Source organism: Nipponia nippon, unplaced genomic scaffold (assembly GCF_047370975.1).
Source record: "Nipponia nippon isolate SJK-2023a ecotype South Korea unplaced genomic scaffold, ASM4737097v1 scaffold_6, whole genome shotgun sequence".
In the NCBI taxonomy this organism is placed as follows: Eukaryota; Metazoa; Chordata; class Aves; order Pelecaniformes; family Threskiornithidae; genus Nipponia; species Nipponia nippon.
Genome location: NW_028262380.1, coordinates 26,835,979 through 26,862,500, shown reverse-complemented (window position 1 = coordinate 26,862,500; position 26,522 = coordinate 26,835,979). Strand labels below are relative to the sequence as shown.

The window sequence follows — 26,522 nt, the reverse complement described above, 5'->3', positions numbered from 1 at the left end:
CAGAAGGAAAGAAACTATACATTTGTATGTACTTACTGTACTACAGATATTTTAAAAGTGTGTAAATAAGGGTGATTTTATAGTAAGGAAAAAGAAGTGGGCAATTTTAACGTACCACTTGAAAACCTCTCACACAAAATACTCAAATCAACTCTGCACAGAAGCCATTTCGCTTGACTAGTCTAAATGAGATATTCTTGTCCAGGTCCTTTATCATAACATCATTTAACACAACTCCAAAGCTACCTCTCCAATCCTGATGCTTGACAACCACGACGCAGGCTGAAATCACACCTTTATCAGCAGTGCCATTTTTCCTGTCCGGTGTAATTTCCTGTCCCCTAAACCTGGGACCCTTCCTGCCAATGTGTGCTCTGACCTGTAGGCTGAGCAAAACTAATACACCAGCATAAATTTGATGATGGCATTTCATAGCAGCCACTAATGAGCGAAGTGTCCAAGTACAAATTCTGTTCCAAAGAATTTAAACCATTGTGTACATCTGGCCAGAAATGCTGGCAAAACACTGATGAGATACGACTTATGGAAAGTCAAACCTCAGCACTACTCCAACTTAAAAGAATTGTTTTAATTTACAGTCAGAGACCAAACATAAATCTGCTGTTTATTGTTTGGCTGCCCTTTCCCCAGTAAGCGATTGCACAGTGCACTGCAAGAGACCTTTCATGGTAGGACCAGATTGAAACATGAAGAGCAGTTAGGCATTAAAAAAAAAAAAAAAAATCAATAAGGATTTGCAGGAACCATTTGCAAAACATCCATTCTCAAACCATATCCTCTCTCTGTACTTCACAGAGCAGATGTCTCTGAAGAAGAATGGTGACTTTCCATTGAGTTCCCAGGGTCTCCCCCCCCTGGGGACTAGTGAGCAGTCCTTGCTCTGAGTCAAACATTCCTTTGAGTTAGCGCACACCTACTTTTCAAATGCAACCACCCTCTACCTGCTGCTGGCTTACTGCTACATCTTTGATCTCCATAATACAGAACAGAAGTCACCGTAAAGCAACCGGCATGCTAGGGACTTGGCACTGCCTACGGGTACCACACGTGAGCTGGATCACCTCCTCGCTGCTGCAAATGCTGCAACGCTGACCTGTACAGCAGGAGTCAATGCCAAGAGCAAGGTTGCCAGGTAGCATCCATTTAATAAATCCAGCAACCTTCAGCTTTAAAAAAGGAGAAAATTCAGCAGCAACAGGGCTGTCCCAAAGCCCCTCCAACCTTTATTAATAATGCAAATGCATTAACTTTATGGTTTGAAAAAATACAGTACAATTTGGTTGCTAGGAATATCCCTTTATTGATAAGCAATTTAAGCTGAGTGGGAAAATCACACTTCTGAAATCAGTCTACTACTAATTTCTAAATTAATCGGTGACAACTCTTGTGTGAGACAGCTCACACCTGTATTTCCCGTGGCGGTAAGTTAGAAATACTCTTCCAATACATTGCTAATACTGAACAGACGGGAAAAAGAGGAAGAAAAAAACCACCCAAACCAAAAAACAGAGAGACCCCTTGCTAAAATGAATTCTTTGGGACAGTAAATCTGTGAACAAGAGCTTTCATTTCCCCCTTGCTTAAGTAACAAGTTAGAAAGCAGAAGGATCACAGCATCAGCCACGGAGCGAGAAACTGCATAGCAATGAAAGCTTTCAACATCCCACAAGAATGCAAGCCAGCATAGTGCAGGAAGCTTTAAGTAACTGCAGTTTCATAGTGGGTTTTCGCATCACAGACTGAACACACATGCCCACTAAGAATGCCGCTTTACTCCAAAAGCCTGATTTATAACCAGGCTTTTTGAATTTTTGGAGGAGTTGATTTTTTTTTTTTTAATAAAGGCTTTAGCATCATGTTCTGCAAATAGAAAATTTTCATTATCTCAGTCTTTTGGTACAACGTGGATGATTTTGTTGTTCTTAAAAGCTGGCAGAATTTTAAACTACTAGGCAGCTCCATAGGAGTGAAAGGATTGGGAAATGGAGAAAAACATTGGGGGGTGGGGGTGGAACGTAGCATTCCATAGATCAAATGTGATCAGATATATTATTGTACAGACATTTGTTCCTGGTTCTACTGCATGCCACAAGCTACATGATAGCAGTTCCTAAATTTGTCCAAAAGGAAGAAGCCATTTGGACTTGTTGCAAAGGCTTAAGGATAGAGGCCAGAAAAAAAACCTGATAGAGTCAGAAGCTCCAGACCTGAAGTATTTTGAAGACCTCCCTGGCAAAAGACAAACAATGCCCTTTGCTACCAGATTAATTCCACAACTAATTGAGACAGTTCAGCCCAGCAGCTGTAAGCAATGACACAAGAAGAGCATGCCGCTGGACTTGGCAGAAGGCAGGACTGCCCCAGCTGCCCTCTCCAGGACTGCTGAGATAGTTTAATGAATATATATACATGCCAGCAAGCAACAAGCAATCAAAAGAAATCTGAGATACTTTTGTTTTACCCATATATATTCAAAGACAAGCAAAGCTGGCTTTTTTTCTGCAGTAAGTTTAGGCAGATTGCTATAAGAGCCCTAACCTTTCCCTCTTCTTTCCCATTCAGTGATGAAAATGAACCACACACATCAACTGCAAATAAGAACACCCAGAAATGCTAAGAGTTTCATAACTGCCCCTTAAAGGGGGAAAATTGAAAGAAGAAAAAAAAAAAGAAAAAGGAAAGAAAGAAAAAGCCACATGCAAACACAACTTGAAAAAGCCACACACAAACATAGCTTCTAGAAAGGGGGGAAAAAATTTGAAATGGAAAAAAAAACAACCCAACCCAAGAATTCCAAAATGCTCTGACCCTGCAAAGCATCTGCCAAGCCCATTACAGGAGCTCACTTTGCAAAATTTGATTCCCTGAACATGTATCACCTCTAAATGACTGATGTACAGAAGAAAAGGATGGAGCCGTCTTTCTCTGAAAGAACGTATTTGTGAAGACAAAGCTATAGTTTACAAACTACATTTCCCTTAAAATCTGTGTATATCAATCATTGTCCTGCAGTCCTTTTAGTTCTGGGTTTGTTGTTTTTTCCCCAGCCAGCTAATATTTTCTCATCTTTGAACTAAACAGAAAAACCATGAGAGCCCACTTCTGGCCCCAGGAGCAGCTGGGAAGTCCTGCATCGGAGCTGAGCACCGCAGCTGCGGTCTGAGGTTAACCTCAGGCACTGAGAGGCTGGGGTGAAGCATCGCCTGACGGCACGTTTAACACCAGCCACCCTGCCTTTAACCAGACAGCCACCACGGCACCGTCTTCCTCTTGTAGCTCGGAGAACAGCAAGGACACACCATTTTTCTGGCTTAACTTAAACACAACGACACTTAAAAAATACAAATTTATACACCCTTCCTTTGAGCCCATTGCCCCTGAGAAAGCTAGAGGCTTGGTCAATAATCATGTCCACCATATTCCCTCCCTGATGGATGGAGTTACAGCAGTGGTAACAATCTACCCATATATCAGCTGCAATGAAATCAGACATTACATCCACATTTTGGTGTATTTTGATTTATTACATTTCCAGTTGACACTTCTTCCCTGATAAAGCCCTCCCTAAAGGCTGTTGCAGGGCCTGCTCAACATTTGAGGGGGTCAGCCCATTTCTAGAACAGGTCTTGGCTGAGCTAAAAAGGTACCTACGACAGCAAGCCATCTCCATGGCGCCCCTTCTGCTGGCAGAGTCAGGACAGCACTTCTTAAAAACATGAGGGGAAACACTGCAAACCTGACGGCCAGGAAGAGTGGCTGACACCAGGTTAGGAGTAGTCTTTTTTGAGGCCAACAAACCATTTGGGCGAGACAGAAGAGGAGGGAGGGCATCAGGATCTGGGGGGAGAGGGAGGAGGAGGGAATTCCAGGAGCAGTTGGACATGTCAGGGATATTTGGTTTCAGTGTATGTTTTAGAAAAGGAAAGGCATGCTTAAAGATGGCCACAGGCGTCAGTCAAGTTGTGCTCTTAATACAGCCTTCCCCTTCTGGAGTATTCCCCGCTGAGCTGCATCATGATACAGCTGGATGAGTCCTGTCACCTAACTGACAGGCAAGGCGCTTCAGTGAAGGCACTCACATGTCACAATTTATTACAGCACATTTTCTGGGCAGAAAAGGAGGGAAAGAGGGGTGACTCTCACACCAGGGAGAATTACCTCCCAGGGGAACCTGCCTAATAACACTCTCAGGGGTCACAGCTGCAAGGCCAAGAAACCAACAGCATGAAAATAACAGCAGGAGAAAAATAAGGGAGAAATACTGCCACAGGGGCTTGGTGGTTTGGGTGTAAGAGCTGTGAACAGCAGACCCTTAACCTTAATAAGGCACTGAGGCTCTTAAACGTGCCATGCAACAACAGCACCTGGGGATCTTCTGAAAGGCAAGAGTTAGATCAGAAATCTGGCAGATGCCCACATCAATAGCTAAGCACATTCCCAGGTTCAGCAACGATGAGATCTGTGCTACAGTGAGTTACACCCTCACAATTAAAAAAGAAAATCCGCAAACAAGTTATTTCCCAGCACGCTAGCCAAGCATGATGGAAAAGGATGCTGTGCTCAGCCTCACCTCATAGCAAAGTCCACCTCTGAGGTCAGCCCTCAGAGACAGGTGGCCTTTTGGCTAGAGCTAAGGGCCAGCCTGGAGCAGGTGGCACGAGCTGCCTCCAGCTGGGTGAAGCTGGTCACTGTCTTCACTCCTCTAACCTCAATCCCTTAACTGAATCTAAGGGGGAGGGATGAAAAGGTCAGGTGTCCTATACCTACATATATTCAACATTGTATATATGGTTAGATGGAATAAAAGCCAGCTGAAGATTGACAATCAAAATCCTACTTCAGTCTCTGTGCGTCATCCTGCTTTGACTCATAAATGAACATTAGTTAAAAGGAACTTCAACTGGATATGTCATAACATTGTTACATTGAAACTCATTTTCCCCTGAAATAAAGATGGTGATGCTTCTCATGCTGGCAGTCACAAAAACCTCCACAGGAACTCAATTTGCAGAATAAATTTAAGCTTCAACACCATCTTTCCCCAGTCAAAAATTAATATGCCAAGCAAATCGTTTACATAAAGGTCAGATATTTACTTCATGTGAGCCAATAATCTACTTTTTGACAAGACCAATTAAGAAAAATCCTAGCTTTAGAATTTTCATTCACCACATTTACTAAAGTACTGGAAGAAAAACCATCAAGCTCTTTACGAGGTGGTAAGACAAGACTAAGTCTTGAATCAACTTCGTATATTCAAATTTGTGACTAAGAGTTACTTTGCAAATCTTTTCTTCATGCGTATTTGTCTGCTTGTTTATTTCCTTCCCAGTTTATATTTGTATTCAGAAATTGGGTCCTCAGTAACATCTAATGGGTGAACTGAATGGAACAGAAGATATTAATAAACCACAGTCTTTTACTCAAAATGCTTGATGTTCTAATACCACATTAAATAAAACCACAGCAGGACTTACAAGAGTCATAACACTTTCAGGCAAATGCTGTGAGACCCTAGTCAGAGAAATCACAGGAAAAAAAGCTACTAATGAGCCTACAAAAACATATCCTACTGCCTATAACCTCAACCCTCAAATTTTACAGTAACTAGATAAAGACTGATAAAATGTGCCTGTCTTCTGTACAGCTTTCTGCAAGAGCACCCAAGAACGCAGAGAGGGAGTTAGCCAGCTGCCTTCTTCCACCCTTTACAGAACAGAAAGTCTGATTTTCAGAGATGGGAAACTGATGGTGCTCACACATATGAAGGACTGGGAAAAATAAACAAGCCCAGATACGATGACCACACTCTTGCCAGCAGTATACAACTACCTTCTTTACTGTACTCAGGGCTTTTTCTAGAGCCTGCACAAGATAATGTCTGGATCAAGTTAGTGCAACAGGCATACTCCAGCTTCAAAAATCCTCTTTTGGATAGCTTCATTCTGCCAGCTCCTCTCCTTACTTCAAGGTCAACTACTTCGGGGAAAAAAGGTGTATTCTCAGTTTTTCAGAAACCACCTGGACCTACAGGATTTAACATCAAAAGGTATTTTTCTCGGTGCCTGGTTATCAAGTGTCTGCCACGGAGCTTTCCACGTTCTCTCTGCCATCAGCAGAAACCTGCACAAAGCTACCTTGTGCTAAAATCTCAAGTTTCTCCTCATTTCCACAAGAGACACTAGCTGCAAGCATTTTCCCAGGGTTCCAGCCAAAACTTTTATTCTGCTTGCCTGTGTCCCCATTTGGGAGCCTATCCTCTACTTCTGCCTGCTGTCATAGTGCAGCCATTGTTCCAAGAGATGATTTCACGCCAACACACCAAAAGAGACTCGCATGATGTAGACCCTGTGCTTCAAAGCCACGCAGATAAGGTTTCCTTTCTGATCAACACTTATCTTCAAAAATGGTAATAGAAGTCTTACAATGGCATCCTAAAACTTAACTTAAATATATAGTTTTCCGATTCCCTGAAGGTTTTATTTGAGACAAGCCAGCTCATGTTACAGTTGCAGCACAAAAGCAGATACAAAAGCCAAGCTTCTATCGTAACGTTTAAAGGGTCACCATATACTTGGAAATAGCTGAAATTTTTTAAAACCTGAAGGGTCTCCAGGACAAGAGTGATTCTCTGAGACGAGCCAGAAATTTACCTCCTACCTGAATGCGATAGTATCACTTTGCTGTCCCTACAGCCTTCCAAGAATTAGCTGCAGGGCAACGTGACATCACTTTAAATGCATGGTTGGTGTGCCTGTGCCCACACTTGACACGCACCTTCTCTTTAGACCTCCCGGTACCACGAAGAATCACCAGCTAGTAGGACCTGAGTTTATCAAGGTTGCCTCAAAAATACTTGGCATATTTTACAACTGAAGGGTTATAAACCAGACAGTGCTGTCCCTACAACTGCACTGACTTGTACATGCCCAAAGGACTATGGGGACAAAAAAGTAAAAAAGTCAGCTGTCCGGGTTTAGGCTGATCCCAGGTCCTGCACAATATTCCCTTAACAATCCTTTATTTTGTTGAATGCCCACTACCTGTGAACATTTAGAACATTTGGTACTTTAAGTTCAAAACATTGTTGTACTGTGGATCACACCAGACGTGCCACCTGGACTCTAAGTCATCCTACTTCCGTAACACTGAATTGATCTATTGATTACCAAGATGAAATCAAATTTATTATGGTTCCTAGACAAATTTATTATGGATCATTTTATTACAGAGAAATCCTTTAATTTCTTCTTCCACCATTACAAAAAATGACATGCATCTATTCTTGTTAAATGTACCTAACAGCCTTAGGCAGTTTTTACACCTTGTGGTTTGGTCAAAAGAGGAAAGTGAAATGTGTAGATTTTTTAAACTAAAAAATAGATCCCTACTTTAAATCCGCCACAAGATATTTTAGATTGTAGAGAGTTCCAAATTAATATTGTTGTACAGTATAAAAAAAATTAATGACCATAGTGGGTATTAAATGAATCTCTTCAGTTTGACTTTTCATTCTGATTACAGAAGTTAGTAAAGATGTTATTGAGACAAAGCAGATTTAGAATAGCATAGTGATAGCAAGCAGATCCACTACCAAGACAAACGGACAGAGTAAGCTTCCACAGCCTTTATGACAGACAAATTTTGATCTACTAACATTCACATGCTGAATTTTCAGCCAAAAATTTCAGATAATCTGAATACCAAGGAACAGATGACTCCACACAACAGCACAGATGTTACTGACTAGCCTGCCCAGCTCTCTCTCCTACCACAGGTCATTTCAAAACTCCTAATGTATGGACTCCTAATTCATCATGACTTCTTATTTCCAAAAAGTGATCATAAGCATGAAAAATGTTATATTCCAGTTGAAAGGTGTATAGCAAGCCAGAAAATTCATGCTGGACAACGTCTTTGATCAGCTTTGTCCAGGGAGGTGAAGACAGAAGGTCTGCGATGCTAGTCAGAAGAGTACTAATAATTACAGCAGTTTATTATCTGTTAGCATGGGAAATAAATCACTAGGACTGTATCCTGGTGGGATTAAAAAAAAATTTCCTAGCTAAGGGCATTTCAGCCCTGCTTCTTTCCTGGTAGAACAGGTAAGGGCTGCAGACAGTCCTAAATCTTGTGACTCAACAACACCCACACTGCTGTCTCATTTAGGCTGGTGCCAACTTTAAAGCACACGCTCCAGTGAGGTATAAGAGCGATGGAAATGAGAAGACAGGAGAAAAGGAAACTGCCTGAGAATGATAAAGAACAAAGAACTGGTATTAAAACAAGAAAAATTCATTAGGTCACGCATATCACAGGAGACTGAGATTGAAAGTCTTAGAGAGAAACAGTTCAAGCAAGGACAATGATATTTCCTTGCCGGTATAATTTGTATGTAGGCAGCAAAAGTAGGAAAGAATTGTAGGGCGCAGAAGAGATGATCTTATATTTCAGCCAGCTACATGGCTTGCTCTGAGATTTGAATACTCTCCTGGCTTGTGCCACTGTACTCAGCTGTGTTACTAGTCAAGTCATTTATACCAAGCTTTTGATAGCTGATTACACGTTGCTCATTTGCTATGAGTGCCTGGCATCCCAGCGCATGGAAGAGAGCCATAGCTGTGCCTCTATAATGCTACAGAATGCTAAGTACACAGCAAAGAATACAAGGTCTTAAAAGTCTCAAATTAGCATACAGTCTTGAATCTGTTTTCTCCATACCACAGTCCTGGTACTTACAGCGATGGCATGAAATAAGATTCATGCTTGCAGAGAACTTTTCTGCAAAGATACTGTCGTGATGAGCACCACAAAAGTCTGAGAAAGTAATTCTGTCCTCAGGATTTGGTTTGAATAGCACATAATAAACATGGCATAGGACTGCATGTTGAACAGTAAGGAGAAAGTGAAACACTGAATAAGCTGTTCATTAAGAGCTGTGCTATTCATTCTGCGCGCTAAAGATACACTCAGAAGAAACACAGCAGTGACCACGTATTTAATATGCATGCCCATGAAGGAGAATCGAGCTTGCAGAGACAACACTATTGTATTATTTTAGCAGGCCTGACCTTGCAAATTTCATCACGTTCTCCAAGACTGAAGACAGAAACTAACACACGTAATTATTCAGATAATTCTTATTTCACTCGTATTTAGCAGTCTTCAGTGAGATCAGGTTCTAAGATGCGGGGCACTGCATGAGTAAAGTAAAAACCTATCTATTTCCCCAGAGAAAATACAGTGCATCTCTTGGCAATTTAACTTTTTTTTAAGTTTGTACATGCAATTCAGTCTAACAAATGTTGCAAGCACAGGCCAGGAGATGAAGTGCCAAAAGAATGAACAGTCAGACAAAGTATATGCTCAAATGAAAAACAGTAAGAAAAAAAAATTAAGAAGTCCAGTGGAAGAAGCTTTCTCGTGCTGTCCTGAAGTCAAATAGCTTGGCTGGGCTTTAGTGGAGGCTAAAACTCCAGCAGTAAACCATGCATCGCAGAGGTAATCTATGTATACAGGAAACCATCATTTGCATTAGTATTCACTTGCTAGAAAACAAAGCTAGTGGATGCCTGGACTCAATAAGGAAATAAGAAGCCATCACCACTGATGGAAATGCAAAAAAACCCGTGGTCTTTAAAGACACACGCTTAGGAAATCTCCCAATTGGGGACTAAATAATTAATCTTGATTAGAATCTTGACTCCAGCCTGGACCACTGTCAAAGGCTGTGAAACTCCAGGCAATATTGGTATTAAGACATATTACAGAGGAATCTCTCTAGGCTACTTTATAAAACTCTAATTTAAATGAAAATGGAAGCAAGGCGGTAGGCTTTTGGATGCTGATGTGCTCTGGGTTTGTAGGGCAAGGCTGGCAGTTTTTACTTTAATTGCAAAAAACAGAGGCCCAGAAAGCCATGTTCTACTCCCACTTCCACCAAGCTTAGCTGGATCATCTGCTTGGTCTGCAATGTGACCCTAAACCTATCCTTGGGAGAGCCAAGTACGAGACAGTACAAACAGAAGGCATGGGATGAAAATTCTTTGGTCTTTGAGAGAAAGCTGGACATGTAAACTGAGTCTCCCATTTAAGGGAAAAAAAAGAAAATCCATTTCTCAGTACTTACCTAGTAAGTCTTTCTGCTGATGACATTTAAGTAAGCAGGTCATTTTTTATAGTCTTCAGTTTCAAGAAGAGAAACCTTTTGATTACAGACATGGTAGCACAAATTTTTTTTTTTTTTTTCAATAGGATTTAACATTATTCTGTCCTTCCAAAGACAGAATTCTGCTGTGTCGGATCATACTCATGAACACACACCTGCTTTTCCAAATATTTTCCAAATATAAAATGGGCTGGTATTTGAAATTAGTAGCGTCTTAAATCAAAGTCAGTTAAGTCTAAAAATACAACACACATCAGCTGAACAGAGTATTGGAAATTTATCTCCTGTTGAAAGGGACATCAGTTCTTTTGCCCTTTTATTCATGGCTTTGTTCTTTCTAATAATGAAAACCACCTTTGTTTTTCTCCTTTCACACCCATGGTTAGCCCAGAAGAGAACTGCTCACCAGAAGCATATCAAATTCATTCAGTGCACTCCGGCAGCAGGATAAATCAGAACAAATTGATGAGCCTAGGGAAAGGGTATTGGTATGATAAAAATTAAGGGGTTATCATAATTCTTTCTAGAATCGCACTGAACATTACAGACACAATGTGTGAATAGGTGTCACTGGAGCCGAAGTCAGATGCAGTCCATGAGAGACCAATACATATGCTTCACATTCTCTTCATCATGCAAGAGAGCCAAGGCCAGCAAGAAACGTATTAGAAAAGAAACAGATGTGGCAAGAGCACGCACCCCAATCAGAGTTCTTCCTTTTACCTGCTTATCAGCAGCAAAACAACCTGCATAAGGAAACAAAGCCTCTCCATCCAGCCTGGACCAGTGCCAGAACAAACTAAGCTACAGATCCAAACCAGAACTGATTCTTGATTTTAATTACAGGAGGAACGCTCGCACATTAGCTTAAAACTGGAGCTCCCAAACCGTAAGACACAAGCTACTTCCAGGTGACTGCCGAGTAGCAGAGAAGCGAGAAGAATGGCCATCCAAGCATCAAGTGTCCCCAAAACACAGAGTACCCTCTAGCTACACCCAGCCCAACTGTGCTGACAAGAACCACTGTTGCCACCTCCACAAGAGAGGAGGACACCGGGTGGAGGGACACCACCTGCACCTTCAGCACTGGCAGAAGCCACTGGCACCAGTGCTATCACCACCAGCATTACAAGAACTCTCTTCCCAAGACCATGCTACCCATACAACCAAGTTTGGAAACTGCAATAGTCATCTTCAGGGAGTGAACAATACAAACACATGCTGAGACCTTCTTGTTGCTTACAGACTTCACGAAGTGCTCAGAGAACATTTATATACAGAGCCCCAAGCACACACATGGTATCTGTGGTGCCCCAAGAACAAGCAAAGCTGAACAAAGTCTAACTTTTAAGGTTTTGGCTTAAAAATATTGCAGGGGAGGGGAAAAAGGTAGAAAAAGGAGAGTATTTAGGGTAAGTCTTTACTCTTTGCCCATGGGACAGTTAAGCTGGAACTCTAAATACGAAGGATGCAGGGCAAATTAAAAATTTTAAGCATTATAGAATTACTGGTTTAATGGGTCTGCCAACTGACGGCACACTCCCGGCTAAGAGTTCTGGCTGCAGAAAGCCCTTAATCCCAATGAATAACTAACTGGGAATAATGTCAGCAAAACAGCTGTCAGGATGAAATGCTGTTCCAGTTGACTAGAGGAACAACTGCCTAGAGCTGGAAAGCAATATGTTCAGCCCAATCCCAAAGCAAAGAGCAGGAGCTCACACCACAGTTTAACTAACATCTGCCACCACCACCTTCTACCTTAAAAATGAGAGTATGAAGGAGGAAGACAGAAGCAGCAAAGGAAAGAAGCAACTGTTCGTTTCAGAAACACAGCAGTGTAACTCTGGAATGAATCTGACAGTTACCCAAGCCTCTTCCAAAGCCAAGGTGAGGCAAGTCAGTACCTATCTGTACTCAATGCTTTTCGCTTTCCACTAAGGTGGAAAGGGATCCTAAATGCTGGCACAGAGTAACTGTTAAGAAAAGAAACAACTTCACAGAAGCTTTGTACCAGAGGAGCTCTATTAGGCTCTGCCGAGCAGCTTACTGAAGGTAGAATTGCTATCCTGTATTTCCAGTAGAAAAAGCTGCATCTCCCCTGCATCATGATCCTGACTCCAACCAGGACTCCCCAGAAAAATAAAAGGATTTTACAGTGGATTAGAAATGCTTGATCGAGGTACTATCCTCTGAAGTGCCTATTACAGGTTGCATTCTCTTGATGCTCTTTGTCCAGACTCTGCTCCTCCTCATCTCTTCCCTTCTCTCAACTAAATTTCTTAAACTTTTTTTCTCTGCATCATAGTTGGACTGGCTTGTCCAAATGGTAAGACAGGATAAGATCATTCATCAGAAGCTCAAGGCATAGCAGTTACTCGGAGCCAAGACCTTACCTACTTGGTTAAGCTCCAACACACAGCACAGGAAATAAGAGAGACTGCACTTCTTACCTAAGAAATATCCTCTGGTTCCTATGATGGTGCTTGAAGTGGCAATGCAGCTTTATCAGCCCTTCAAAATAGCACTAAAAAGAAGGGCCCATTCAGAAACCCAGGAACAAGTTTGGAAGAAAAACCGTAATGCTATATGTACCAGAAGATATGAAGATACAAGGAGGATGAATGACCAACTACACACAAATTATTCAAGTGAGCTTGCAATAGCCATTCTCCTACATAAGGATATTTAAAGCACTTAGGGCACATAGGATGCAGACAGCTAGCAGCATACATGTGACAGATGCATCAAGTGAGTGCCTTTTGCCACCTCTGCTGCTCTGCATTAACAGATAGGTTACTGCGCAGTCATTTACAGACAACAAAATCCCCCAACCTTGCCCACACAAACAGCAAGTAAAATGGCCCAGAGCCCTCTAGTCAATCAAAAGTCAGATTTGAAATCAGATGGGTTGTTGATGATCAAGAAAGAGGCACTCTGATTTAGCAGCAAGAACAAAGTTGCAATTCTCCTAGTTGTATTAGTCCAAATAACCTGTCAATGCACTGAGAGTGAAAGAGCTATAGTTACCACACTCTAGAAATTCCCAAATGAGCACATTTGACTCATTAGACTTCTGCCAGGAAGAAATCACAGCTCTGAGGAGCAGAACAAGTGCACAGGCCAAAAAATACTGGTTCAAGCTCAGTCGTCTATAGAACACTTTCATGGAAATCCATAAATGCAATCGGTTGTGGAGGAACTGTCAGACAGCGGCTCCTTCTGTCTCACGCCGTTGTCCTAAGGAAATCTGCTATGATACACCTCTGGACAACACAGGACACGGAGTGACCTACTCCCCTTGCCAGAAGCTTTCTACATTGTAGAAGAGCCATTTTTCCAACTTGCGTTTTGTTTAAGAAATGAAAGCTTCTCCTCAAAGTAAACACAGAGTACCAGAAAGAGTTTTTGACATGCATAGGCATTTCAACTTTGTTGACTCTATCGCATCTCCTTCACCAACCACTTACACCTTGCATGCAGTTGCAGTTTTAAGTCTAAAGCACTCTCCCTCCTCACCATCTACAAAAATAGGACCTTATGTTTTGTTCTCTCAATACCTTTTGGTGTACAAGATGCCTGTCTTTTCCCTCTCAGTCCTAAAAGAAAACTTCAACTTGGTTGAGGTTGCGCACGCTGGAAAACGTTCACTGCTCATAGCTAACACTGACAGCCTCTTCTCCACCAGCACTTTTTCCAACAGCACCTATTTACTGGGAGTACTGGAGCCCACTTCAAGCTGCGGGGTACTGTCACTTTGATGCTTCATGCTGGAGCTCCCCATCCTGTACAAAGACAGCCATCACTGCTACTTCTGGAGGTCAGCTCCTCCTAGTCACGTAGCCCTGTACCTCAAGCATACAGTGATGGGATACTCCCCTCTCCCTACACAGAGATTCGCCCTTACGCTCTTCCTTCTCTTGGGAGACACCAAGAGACAGGAAAAAGGCAGAAAACAAAAGCTTGCAACACAGTTTGAGACTGTACCACTTCCAAGAAGTCTGCTCTGGCTTTGATCTATTGATTTCAAGGCCCTTAATGTGGGAAGCTGAAATGCAAGTTTTCTCCACACAATTCTAAAATGAAAAAGAAAACCCACTATGGCAGTAGAGAATTAAGCACTGCACTGAAAAACTAACAAATATTGAGGGGGGCAGAAAACCCACAAATACCAGATCTGCCTATAACCAGAACACGCACTCAAGAGTCTTGGTTGAAATCCAAAAATAAAAAGTAAAGAATTAAAACTGCTATTCAGCAGTGCTGCATCAGAGACACTACCAAACTACAATGAATGGAAATTAATGGGTAAAATCCCACAAGCACTGGTAGACAAGTTTTCTATTAAATCTTTCTGGAATGTCACCTCAGAGCTACCCCTGTGAATTTTCATTAAGTTATCCCACAGCTATCTACAACAGCTTTGCTTCCTTTCTCCCCTGAAGCTACTCACAAGAAGCAAAATGAGGGAAAGGAATAAAGTAGCAAAGTATTTATTACCGAGATGCATTTTTAAATGAAAGTATGGATCTTTTTGTTTAGGATACTCTGAGAAGGCTCTAGCACCAACGGCAGCGCATCCTTCTTACGTGAGGCTGGAATAAATCCAGTTTAATGTTCATCTTTGAAGGGCACCCATACCAAGTGAACCTCTGCAAATCTAACTGGGGAACTGCTTCCCGGGAGAAAATAATCATCAAAAGATAAGCAAGGGAGGTGAAATTACTTTGCCGCTTCACCAGCTTTATTTTTAACACCCTGCTCCCTTTACGCTTGTCTCCTCACAGGGAATATCTAAACCCTCAGCTGTGCTGTGCCAATCTAAGAGGCTCTGGATGCCAGGAACCGCAATGCAACAGCCACCACCTCCACTTTCAGGAGTGGCTGTGTGCCTGGGCTGTCCAGAGGGAAAAGCATAATGTTGCCTACAGCCCCTACCTCCAGCAGGCAGAAGCACCCACCTTGACAGAAAGCACCCATCAGCCCAGCACCCTCCGCAGAGGAGCGACATGGGTAGAGCGGCACTGATCTGAGGGAAGGAGAAAATAAGGCCCCAGCAAGACTGAAGATCTGCATGTTCATAATTAAAATGTTTTGAGGGTATTTTTGTTTCTCTTTAGAAAAGGCAAGCTGTTTCTAATAAACGATCATTTGAGTCGCTTGAACATTGTTGATTTATGAGTTTTTTCATGTTATTCCAAAACTGAAGGCCCCCTTGTCAAAACAAAAATTGGTTTTGGGAGGGGTAGGATGTTAGGCTAAGCTTTTATATCATTTCTTTTGGTTCAGGAGAGAGTTACCTTTATGACTAACTGGTTCTGACACCTCCTTTTTCTTGCCAGCATATTTTTTTTCTGGAAAACAGTTTATTTTTTTGGCTATCTTTAAATGATCCAAACACTGGCAGAAGACAGACACCACACATGCATGCTCCCAAATCAGGACTTTCCTTTTTTCAAACCACAACTTTAAAAAAACAATTCATCAGAATCAGGAAAATGATAAACAGAGAAAACACTTATATAGTTGCTGTCATTTTTTTTTCTGTTTAGGTTACATATTTACAGTTATGCTTCTGGACTGACAGAAAATTTTCAGAGTTGTTTTTGTTGCAATACATGCAAGTTAGCCTACTGAAATGAATCACAACAATCACACAGAAACAGAGCCAAGGGATTCAGCACTGAAGGCCCTGGCACACTGGGCATCCCTGCCCACGCCGGTCTGACAGAGATGAGGTCTTCACTTCTGCCTCTCCTTATTCCTCCCTCCCCTTCCCCAAACCCAGTCAGAAAACGCTCACTGCCAAATAGCAGACTTTAGCTAACACACCACGACTCCTTTTTAAATTGGAAAATACAAGAAAAATTGTTAACAAAGGCAAGCAGTTAATAATACTTAAAACAAAGAATTACGCAAAAAAAGGGGGGGGACACACGACAACACACTTCAGCGCTTTTCCTCAGACACTGAGGCTTCCCTTCTCTGACAGCAGACTGAAGAAAAATCTCTTATCTAAGAATTTTCTGGACTAGTCAAGTAGGCATTTGGATGAAGAGTTTTCAGAGTTTGTTTGGGGGGAGATGGAGGGGAGTACCCAATACACCCATGTCAGGTATAAAACATGCATCACTGATATTCAAGAAATTAAATCATTATGAGTTCCACAATTCCCTATAATATTTATATGCTATTGAAGACTGAAGTGATAGGTTTGGATTTGGGGGTTACATTTGTTTTAAGACGTTGTAGTAAGACCTCTGAATTCCACCAGAGCCACAATCTTCTGCTGTGATACAACAGCATAATGTAGCTCTGTGCACTTCATGGAAAACAGTGCTTGCAAAGCTAAGCACCACAAAGAAATTTTAACCTCAGCCCCCTGTCCTCTGTAGCCATGCAAGCATTCTGCTCCCACTTGAAATCGGTTATTTACAGGCATCAGCCTCTGCTTACGCAAAAGCAAGACTGTGCTTCTCAAGCCAGAGCAAAGGTTACAACTCTTTGTGCCAGTCTGTGGCCTGCTCCTGAAGTACAAATTCATCCGAGTTTCTTGGCCTTCTGGTTTTAGTGGAAAGGTCATTTGGAGCTTTTTTCTGCTGCTCTGGAAATGGAAAGTTCCAATACTGGAAGATACACTTTTCTTTATCTTCAGGTCACAACTTTTCTTTCCAAGAGTCCTATCCTGTGTAAGGGACTTCACATGATGCAGTGCTACCAGGCATTATGGGTACCACATATTAAAGCCCTTGACTATACGTTTGCTGAATGTATCAGATCTAAAATAAATTTTGGGAACTCTTCCGTATTAATCTTTTTACAGATTTCAGCTCCTCACTGTTGATGAGAATAACCTTAATCACAGCAATGTATGATCTGAATAACAGAAGGCAGGTAACAGCCTAATTTATCTTTTAAATGATACTGTAATCCAGCCAGAGACTTGATTGCTCATGATTGCAATACTGTACTGAGATCTACCAACGCCTACAGGAAAGGAAACAATAGGGAATGTATTTACAGTCTCAGGATGAGGACTGCTGGGATTTTTTTTGCATTACATCAAGTATGTGCAGCCACTTCCCCTATAGCTTGCAGATAACCGGAGGGCTGGGATTCTTCTGAAACCCATGGAAAGGTCAGATTTTGGAGGCTGGAATAGTATAGGGAAAAGACATCACAGAGAATTTTTCCTTTCATGCTGTTCCTGAAACTTACTGTGGGACCACATAATGCAAAAATCCCTGTCTTATTTCCAGCACTAACCAGGATCATGGAGAAAACTCTGTGAAGGAGAGATTCATGAAGAGCATCTCCCTCTTACCTTACTCATTCAGCCGTACAAAGCAGAATTAAAGAATTACTTCCCCTGCCTCCGTCACGCTGCTCCTTAGCCTGTGTAGCACTCTGTGAATCACTGACAATGACGCCAGAGCCAAGAAGCCACAGCAGTATTATTTTTCAAAATCTGAGCTTGTCAAAGTTGATTTCAAAATCAAGCTGTCTTTGATACTAGGCATGAGACCTCAAAACAGCAGAAACCAGCAAAATAGGGTTTCTCTTCAAATGGGCAAATGAAGCAGATTCTCTCCTTTCCTTATCAACCAAGAAGTCACTAGACTATTTTAAGCCAATTTTAACACCAGATGCAAGTTTTATTATTATTAACTCTATTGTTAAGCTAGCCATTCTGCCAAGGTAAGGATTACTAGCAATAATCATTATACATACACACCTACAATAAAAAAAACCCTAGTTAACAGTAGTAAGTTATACTAGAACTGAGCAGAGTGACTATCAAGGTAGAGGATTCTTATAGCCAACTAATACCACAAACAAAAAACTTCTTAAGGATTTAGCATCTGAATCCTCAAGAATTAAGCCTGCACATCATCTTCTCAAGATCTGAAAAGCAAGGGAAATATTTTAATTCCTTATTGGCCAATTATAGCAGTGCATGATGAATTAAATAAATAAATTTAAAAAAAATCTCACCAAGCCACGGAAATCAGTCATATTTACAGTTTTTAAAAATAAAATTGGTTTACCAAAATAGCTAGATTGGAAGCCAAACACATTTTACACTGCCTTCAGGAGTTTCTACAATGGAAACTCGGTAGCATACCCTGAAAATGCCTGCCATAAGCCATAGGACTTTTGCTTTTCTACAGAGGAGGATCTTGTTCATGTAAACAGGCTCTTAAGCACTACAATAATATAAGTAACAAATAAAGTAGCATTAAAAATCAAATTAAGTGGTGTTCACTCACCCACTGTCAAGAAGTCATAGACACACAGAATAATGTTGGTAGGGACCTCAGAGGGCCTCTTGTCCAACCTCCTGCTCCATGCAAGGTCAGCTCTCAGGTCTGACCAGGCTGTTTCCAACTTTGCCCAGTCAGGCATGAAATCTTCCAGGGATGGCGATCTCCAGCCTCTTTGGGCGACCTACATCAATACTCAACTGGCCTTGTGGGAAGAAACTTTTCCTTATGCCAAGTCAGAACTGTTCCTGTTTTAGTTTATGACAAGTATCTCACCCTCCTGCCACATACCTGTGTGAAGTGGCTCTGTCTTCACAGAAACCTGCCCACAGGCGTTGGGAGGCTGCTGCCATGTCCCCACAAAGCCCCATCTCCTGAAGAAGCCCAGCTCTGTCAGCCTCTCTCTCAGAGCAAGTCCTCAGCCCCAACCAGCCTGGGGGCTCCCTGCTCAGCTCCCTCCAGCTTACCAATGTCCCTCCCGCACTCTGGGCCCCAAAACGGGATGCAGTATTTCAGGTGGGGCCTAGCAAGTGCCAAGCAGAAGCAAACAGCCACGTCCATCAATCTACCGGCTCCAGAATAACCACTGGGCTAACCGCTCCTGCTGCCAGGACGCTGCAGGCTCATGCCAAGCCTGTTGTCCCCCTGGTCCCCCCCAGGTCCTTTCCAGCAGAGCTGCTGCCCCAGCAGTCACTCCCCACCCTGTCCCAGGTACAGGGAGTACATTTACTCTGTTTATAAAATAAAAGGCAGTAGCAGGCAGGGGTTTTTTCATTTTAAGCTGGGGTGTGTTATAGTTCTTCACATTCTTACAAGGCTGTCTCGAGGACACGTGGTGCAGCCCTTTCAGCTGAGACAGCGATTAACATAGCTGCGAGAAGTTTCAGCTATCAATTTTGACGTTATGTTGTTGGTGCCATGTAGCTGCTGCAATCATTTAGATCTAAGGGACTGAGTGGGGCAAGGAAAAACAGTACTTTCTTCTTTAAATGATATATCGGAAGGAGAAGGAGGGAAAGCTTAGATCTTCAGGGTCTGCATGCCAAAATGTTCATACCTTCCCCCTATGCAGCTGCCCTTTTAAATGATACTTTCACCCCTATAAATCTTGCTTTTTCTGTAACATTGTTCCAAAACTGTTCTTGTTGGGATGCTTGCAGAGAACCAATACAAAAGTGTTGATCCATGGATGAAAAGCTTCTCGACTGGTAGCTTTTCCAAATAAAAAGTAATAGAGTTTTCATAACCTGTTGTAGAATAACACTTCCCAGATGAGCCAGCACATTTTAGAAGCCAGGAAAGAATTCTGCTGTATCAATCTGCTATTTATCCTCCATACTTGGGAAATTCCACCTTCCTTTCTAGAGGACCAATACTTTCCTTAAAAAAATAATAATTAAAAAATGTAGTTAACACTAGCAGAACAAGTGCAATGAGGTTACATAGCTGCGTTAATCAATCTTCACCACCAACGGCATAATGGCATTCCAGACTCTGGTGTTAAGGATGTATCTTTTACCTATTTTAAAATTTTAGTACTGAAAGGAGAAATTAATTCAGTTTTAAGACAATTAACAGCTCAGTCCTGCATTTCCTGACATTATCCCTTTATCAATAGCATTGCTGTTCTGATTATTCTCACCCCCATGCCAAGCGCTACTTGTAACCAGGCTTAAACGGATCTCATGACAAGGGAATTGGGTCCATGGACAGGAGGTTGGCTGCCAGGCAACTGGGAGAGGAAAAAATTTCTAGAAGGTGGTAGTCTGACAGGGTTAGAGAGTTTGGGTGGGTTCTTCTACTCCCTTTAAATCAATTTAGTTTTCTTTCCACTGAATGACTAACTTAGCCAGAATGAAGAGCATCCCATCTGCCCTGTCTCCAGTCCCTAAATGCTGCCCACGAGGAGATGCAGAGATAGCAGTGAAGAATTCATCTCCAAGTCCAGTCACTACAACCACAGTAAAGTTATTCTGCCCTCACATCCATCTAGGACCAGAAGCCAGCCACACACCTTTTGACTCTTCGTGGTTGCCTTACAGACACTGTGGGAAGGATTCATCTGGCCTAACTTTAGTTGTCCACAAATCAGATAACTTGTCTAAGCCATTCGCACAGGTTTCTTCTAGTCTGAGAATACACTTGCCCACTTTAATAAATTCATTCCCAATACATTATGTAAAGTATATAGGTAAGACACTCTTCCAGCAGACGAAAAAGAAGAAAAAAAGAAAGGCAGGCTAAATGCTGAGAAATTTGAACCGTAGGCACTGCTTGGAGGCTAATCCAACAACTTTCCTACAATATTTGATTAAGAAAATCCACCCCTGGAGGTATTTAAAAGACGGGCAGACGTAGTGCTTAAGGACATGGTTTAGTGGTGGACTTGGCAGTGATAGGTTAACGGTTGGACTCGATGATCTTAAGGGTCTTTTCCAACCTTAACAATTCTCTGATTCTATGATAAAATCAGCGTCAAAGCGAAGGAAAAGTAGATGTCTACACATATTTGGAAATAGAAACCACTCCTGTGGGACACAGGTTACTCGTATAATCTGTAAATCAGTTTAGCTTAATCAATACTTTTCATCAAAAGAGCTTTATCTCTGATGTTCCTCAAAGTTAGGGCACCCCACTTCAGCGGCATTCTACATTTTGAAGGTCCTATAAACAAACTTGTGTATTCCTCATGTTCCAGACCCCCACAGCGGATTTTCCAATCAAGTCCCTTCACCAAGTAGAGGAGATTTTGTCAATTAACTACCTTCATCTCCTTTGAAGTTACATTTTTGCAATGGAAGCGATAAGCCTCAGCTTTCTCGCACTTCATCCTGACAAAGGCGAGACACCCTAAAGAAACCTTGTTTCCACAGTCCTGGCACAAGACAGTCACATGAAGTTTATTTGCCTGAGTCACTTCCCAGGTTTTATACCCCTCGTACTCTTTCACAGAGATGGTGGTGCAAAGTGGCATGCCTATTCTGCCCTATGATGTGACACATCCAGAAGCACTTAGAAAAACACCTGGTCCCACCACTTCTCCAGGAAGCAATGCCACTGCTACCAGCTCAAAACTGCCACCTTCAATATGGAAAGCAAACAGAGGTAAGTGTTCTGCTAGAAAGAAAAGAAGAAAATAACCCCCCCACACCCAACAAAACCCTCTGGCTGGCAAATTTCTCAACAACAAGAGATTCTCAAAGGAAATATATATAGCAGAAAAGTAGCAGACTTCTTAGAAGTTGATGGGTTTTAGCCTATACACATCTAGAGGGAATGGCAAAGTCAAGCACTGAACATAGGGGACAGAAAAACATGACTTGTTTATTATTACCATAGAACTATAAAGGAAGCATTCTTATCAGCTGGCAAAGTTTCTAAGGAACGTAAGTCTACGGAAAAGCCATCCCTAATTGAACCAAGTCTCAACAATAAGGAGAGAGCATATTAATGAGGCAAGGCTAGGAGGTGCGATGAGGAGATAACAATGCCCTTAGGAGTTACACCAGGATTAAATGCAACTTTATTACTGTAGTACTCTCTTATGAATCTTTGCAGCAAGAATAACTCTGTTTATACAGATGTTCTTTCAACCATCAGCTATTCTAGTTTAAACACACATACAGGGAACCTTGACATTTTAAAATTACAGGCCACTGGATTAAATTAGATTTGTTATTTTGCTGTAGTAACCCACTAGGCTTTAGAAGGCTGATATATTCTTTCAGTGAAACTGAGATGCATCAATTGAAATGAGATACCATACCTTTAATAATGCAGATTGAGGTAGCTCTCTCACACGGTTTTTCATTTGGTGGCTTTATTTTAATTCCTCCGAGTGCTACTAATATGGTTCATTTTATCATTAAGAGGGCATTCTTCACTTAAGTAGCTCATGCCAAGCGAAACTAAAATAATAGGACTGGCTTACTGTTACACAGAGGGAAGCACAGTTGGTATTTACGCAAAATTAAATATGCATGCAAGGCTGAACTCTGGTTTCCTACCCGAAGTGACTTGTGATCAAAGCGGAAAGCCCACAGAATTACAAAATCCCACCTTCTGCAACATACAGATGACACCAAATCTATCACCACTCCAAATACTCTCGTACAAAACACGTTAAATATATCAGCAGCCTTCGCAGTTAAGAGTCAGAGCTCTGTCCCTTTTCCCAGCTCAGGGGAACACCTTAGCGCTACTGGTTCAGAGCTGCAGGGAGAGACAAGAGGACTGTTACAAGGATCCATCCAAACTTCACCGCAGGTTAAGGCTCCCCTACCCTGCAGTGTCCCGATTAAAGTAAAGCTGGCAGAGGAAAGAGACGACTTCTGGCACCCAGAAGACCTGCTCTGGTGAAAGGTCACAAACCCAAGACCCCTAAGATCTCTGGACCAGAGGAAGGGAAATCCCTCAGTCCTTGCAGATCTAGACATTTATCACTTCGTGTCTTGGCTCCCCATCTGTAACAAGAGGACAGCCTCCCTTTCCAGCCCCACCAGAGGAGAAATGCACTGCAGACCACAGGGCGGATTCCTGTCAGCGCTACACAACGGTAACAGCACTCACACGAGGATTTAAACCAGATGAGAAACCAACTAGCGAGTCATACAACTTAAACGTTAGAAATAAAAGATGCACTGCAAGCTCAGAGTTTTCTATCTGTCCACTTCTGCTTTAATGTCCTTGTGTGGCACTATTTTACAGCCTAACACAGGTTTTAAGCTGCCTCACACCGCTAACGCCCTCACTAGCCTAGCTTCTCCACACTAGGGAGGTCCACCAGCCCTGCTTACAACCATAATGGTTTCTTTTATTTTCGTTTGAGACAGGTGTCATTTTAAATGGTCAGAAGTGAGCTGGAAGACACAACACACGGGACATTTGCTAAAGTCTTTAGGCCAAAGAATAAATTGGTGAGAGGCAATTACAGAGCCAGCTGAAGCAGATGGGCCTAGTAGCCAGACACAGCATGACCCCTATTTCTGCTTTTCACCCAATTTAATAGGGCTTGGCACATGGAATATTGATACTTACAACATTTTTTGATTTTTTAATTTTATTTCTTTTTAAGATTGACATTGCTTTTCAATAACTTTGGACTAACGTGTCAAGTTCTGCATAATTCGCTCGGTCCAAATCATCCAGATTTAGAACAGTCAATGTTGAGTAGATTTTTGGAAGAGATAATAACCCTCATGCTCCAGAGCTTAAGCCAAACTGGGATTAAGAGGAAATATAATGTGTTAGGCAAATTAAACCACATTCGCTTCACTGGCAGCTTCTTCCTCCCTTCTCTTGGTAGGAGCATCCACTCTGGGCATTGCTGGAAAGGCAGATGCTTCCCCCTCGCACCACAGCCATGGCGATGCTGCAGGCTCCTGACACCCTCCTGCAGGCAAGAGGACGGTGGCAATAGTAACAGCACACTACAGCTTTGTCACTTGTGCATCAAGCAGATTAAAAAAAGCGAAGGAGGAAGCACAAGTAGTTATAGACAGCTTCCTTTGTACGCATGGACCTCTCGGGCCTGCATGGAGGGCACAAGAAGTTAAGAGCCCTTCTGCTCCACTCACCAGGCCCTGGGTCACACAAGAACAGGCACGAGACCTCCCGTCACGGTGAACTGCGGAATAAACTGCCCAAGAGGGAAGTTTCCACCTGACCCACAAGTTTCTGCTCTTATACAGGAAGACTTATAGTCCTTTAACTATTATCACGCCTGGAGTGATTGCTGGCAGCTTCGTTACCTACAGAGAATTGCTTCGCCATTGAGTTGTTGGATTCATTAGCAGTCAGCAGAACTCATGGTCACAAGGTATTTTATGTACCATATGTATGACAGAGTCATGTGCCTCTCCCTTGGTCCTGTCCTATAAAGGTGGCTATATAGAAACTGCCGTATTCATCTTCCCAAGACAACCGGTGTTTATATGCACTTCACTTTTCCTCTTCCAGGCTGCATACTCACCTTTCCTTGGCACAAAAGCCCTTCTTTTCACGTTCCTCACTGTTCTTCTGCCTCTGGTCCTACACCAGCCAGCTTACTGTGTCACTGCCAATTCCCTGAAGCCTGACACAGCATTACCTTTCCGGCTGATATTGGAGTGAACCATTACAGTCTGAAATTCCCAGGGCTTCAGGGAATCTTAAAGTCACAACAGTTTTAACGAGAGGTTGCCTAACCACTGTCGGAAAACAGAATCCACCGACGCTTACTACGAGCTGCAGATTAAATTCAAAGCCTGCAGCTGAAGGGAGCTGCTACCCTGGTATCTGGGTTTATACCACCTTCACGCGTGTTCCGTACTGGCAATCAGACGAAGAGCTATTTAAAGTGTCTCTATTGTTACATGCCGAAATGTTTAACTATTAAATTTCACCCGCCACCTGCCTGTCTTTGCATTTTATGGCACGGGCAACAGCAAGCAGATCTGTTTTTCTGCCCCACCTGAAGAGCGAGGCCGAACGTCTCTCCTCGGCCGGGCTGAGGGATGGGAGAAGGGGCCGCGGGGACCCCCCCGCCGGCCGCGCCGCCCCAGGCCCCCCGCCGCGGTGCCGGCCCGCCCCGGCCGCCTCTCCGCGCACTGCGGAGCCTCACCTGCGCGGCCGCGGCCGCCCCCCGCGGGCGAGGGGCCGGGGGTTTCCCCCGCAGGGCGCGGGGCCCTCGCCGCCCCCGGGAGCGCCGCTGGGGGACGCGTCCGCGTGCGCACCCGCTCCGCAGCTCCGCGCACCTGCGCGGCTCCTGTTTGCGGCCGCCCCGCTCATCCCAGCCCCGCGGGCGGGGAGGGAAATGCGATCAAGAGATCAAGTTTGGAAGAGCTGCGCGGGGGGGGGGGGGCGGGGGCAAGGGTCCATCCAAAGGCGCGCAGGCTGCGCGGAGGCTGCGCGGCGGGCCCCGGCCGCTCTCCCCGCAGCGAGCAAAGCGGGGGGGCCGGGACGGAGCTCGGCGTGGAATAAAACGCCAACGGACCCCGCGACGAGGGGGGGAAGGACACCGGGTCGTCCCGATGGGGGTCAGGCGCCCGCACCCCTGCCATCCCGCGGTCTTACCTCGATCCACTTCTGAGCCTCGGTGAAGGCCAGCTCGGGCTGGGGGGGCTCGGGGGGAGGCTGGACCTCTCCCAGCTCCAGCCCGGGACTGGCCATCTGCAGGGCCCCGGCGCGCCGCGGCTGCGGCGGGGGAGCAGCCAGGCACCGAGCCGCCAGCCCGAGGTGAGCCGCGGCCGCAGCGGGGGGGAGCCGGGGGCCGCTGCCTGCCTCTCCCTGCCTCGCTGCCGCCGGGGCGGGGGCCGGGGGCGGCGGCGCTCTGCAGCCCGGCTGGCTGCAGCTCGGCTGCGGTAGCCTCCCTCCGCCGGTGCCCCGTCCGCCCGCCCGCCCTGCCGGCTCGGTCCTCCCTCGCCTGCCGCCCCGCCCGCCCCGCCGGCGGAGCGGAGCTGCGCTGCGCTGCCAGCTAAAAATAAAACAGACGGGCGAAGCCGCTTTGCCTTCAGCCCATGCAAATGCCCGCGCCGCCGCCTCCCCGCCGCCAGCACCGCATCGCAGGCGGCGCTGCGACCCGGGGCGGGGGGGGGGGGGGGGCGGGCACCGGGGGGACGATGGCAAGGCCCCCCCGGGCTTTGGGGGGCAGCCGATCCGCCCCCACCCCGCGGCTCCTGGAGGGCACGGAGCCGCCCGTGCAGGCGGCGAGCTGCTGGTTGCACACCTTAACGGGAATTAATGTTACTGCACGAAGCGCCTGAGAGCCTCCAGCCCCCCGCGGCGGGAAAAGGCTTTGCTCCCCCGCCCGGGGGCCGCGGGGCTCCCGCCCCAGGAGCGGAGCACAGCAGCGGCAGGTGCCTCAGCCTCTGCCGGCGGCTCCCCGCCTTCCCCAGGGCTGAGCGGGGCCTTGCAAAAGCGTGTGAGGGTCAGCACAGCACCTGGCGGCGTCTCCCTTCTTTCAAAAGCGAAGCAGGCGTCAAGGTGTGCTTAAAAAACACCCTGCGGGAATACTCTTTTTTTCTCTTTACGCAAGGGAAGAAAACAAACTCTGTCCTGCAGAGACTTGCGAACTTGTGTCGTGTGAGTACTCC

The 26,522-nt window shown here is 44.3% G+C and overlaps 1 protein-coding gene across 10 annotated transcripts in view; it reads right to left on the bottom strand.

Annotated features, from left to right (window-relative positions):
- LIMCH1 (LIM and calponin homology domains 1) overlaps nt 1-25,837 on the bottom strand; it is a 185,994-nt gene extending 160,157 nt beyond the window's left edge. For all 10 annotated transcript variants that reach the window (XM_087736838.1, XM_087736840.1, XM_087736841.1 and 7 more), the window contains exon 1: nt 25,504-25,837. In XM_087736838.1, coding sequence (XP_087592964.1) covers nt 25,504-25,599 — 96 coding nt within the window. In that variant the 5' untranslated portion in view covers nt 25,600-25,837. The remainder of the gene's footprint in view (nt 1-25,503) is intronic.
- Nucleotides 25,838-26,522: the final 685 nt, after the last annotated feature.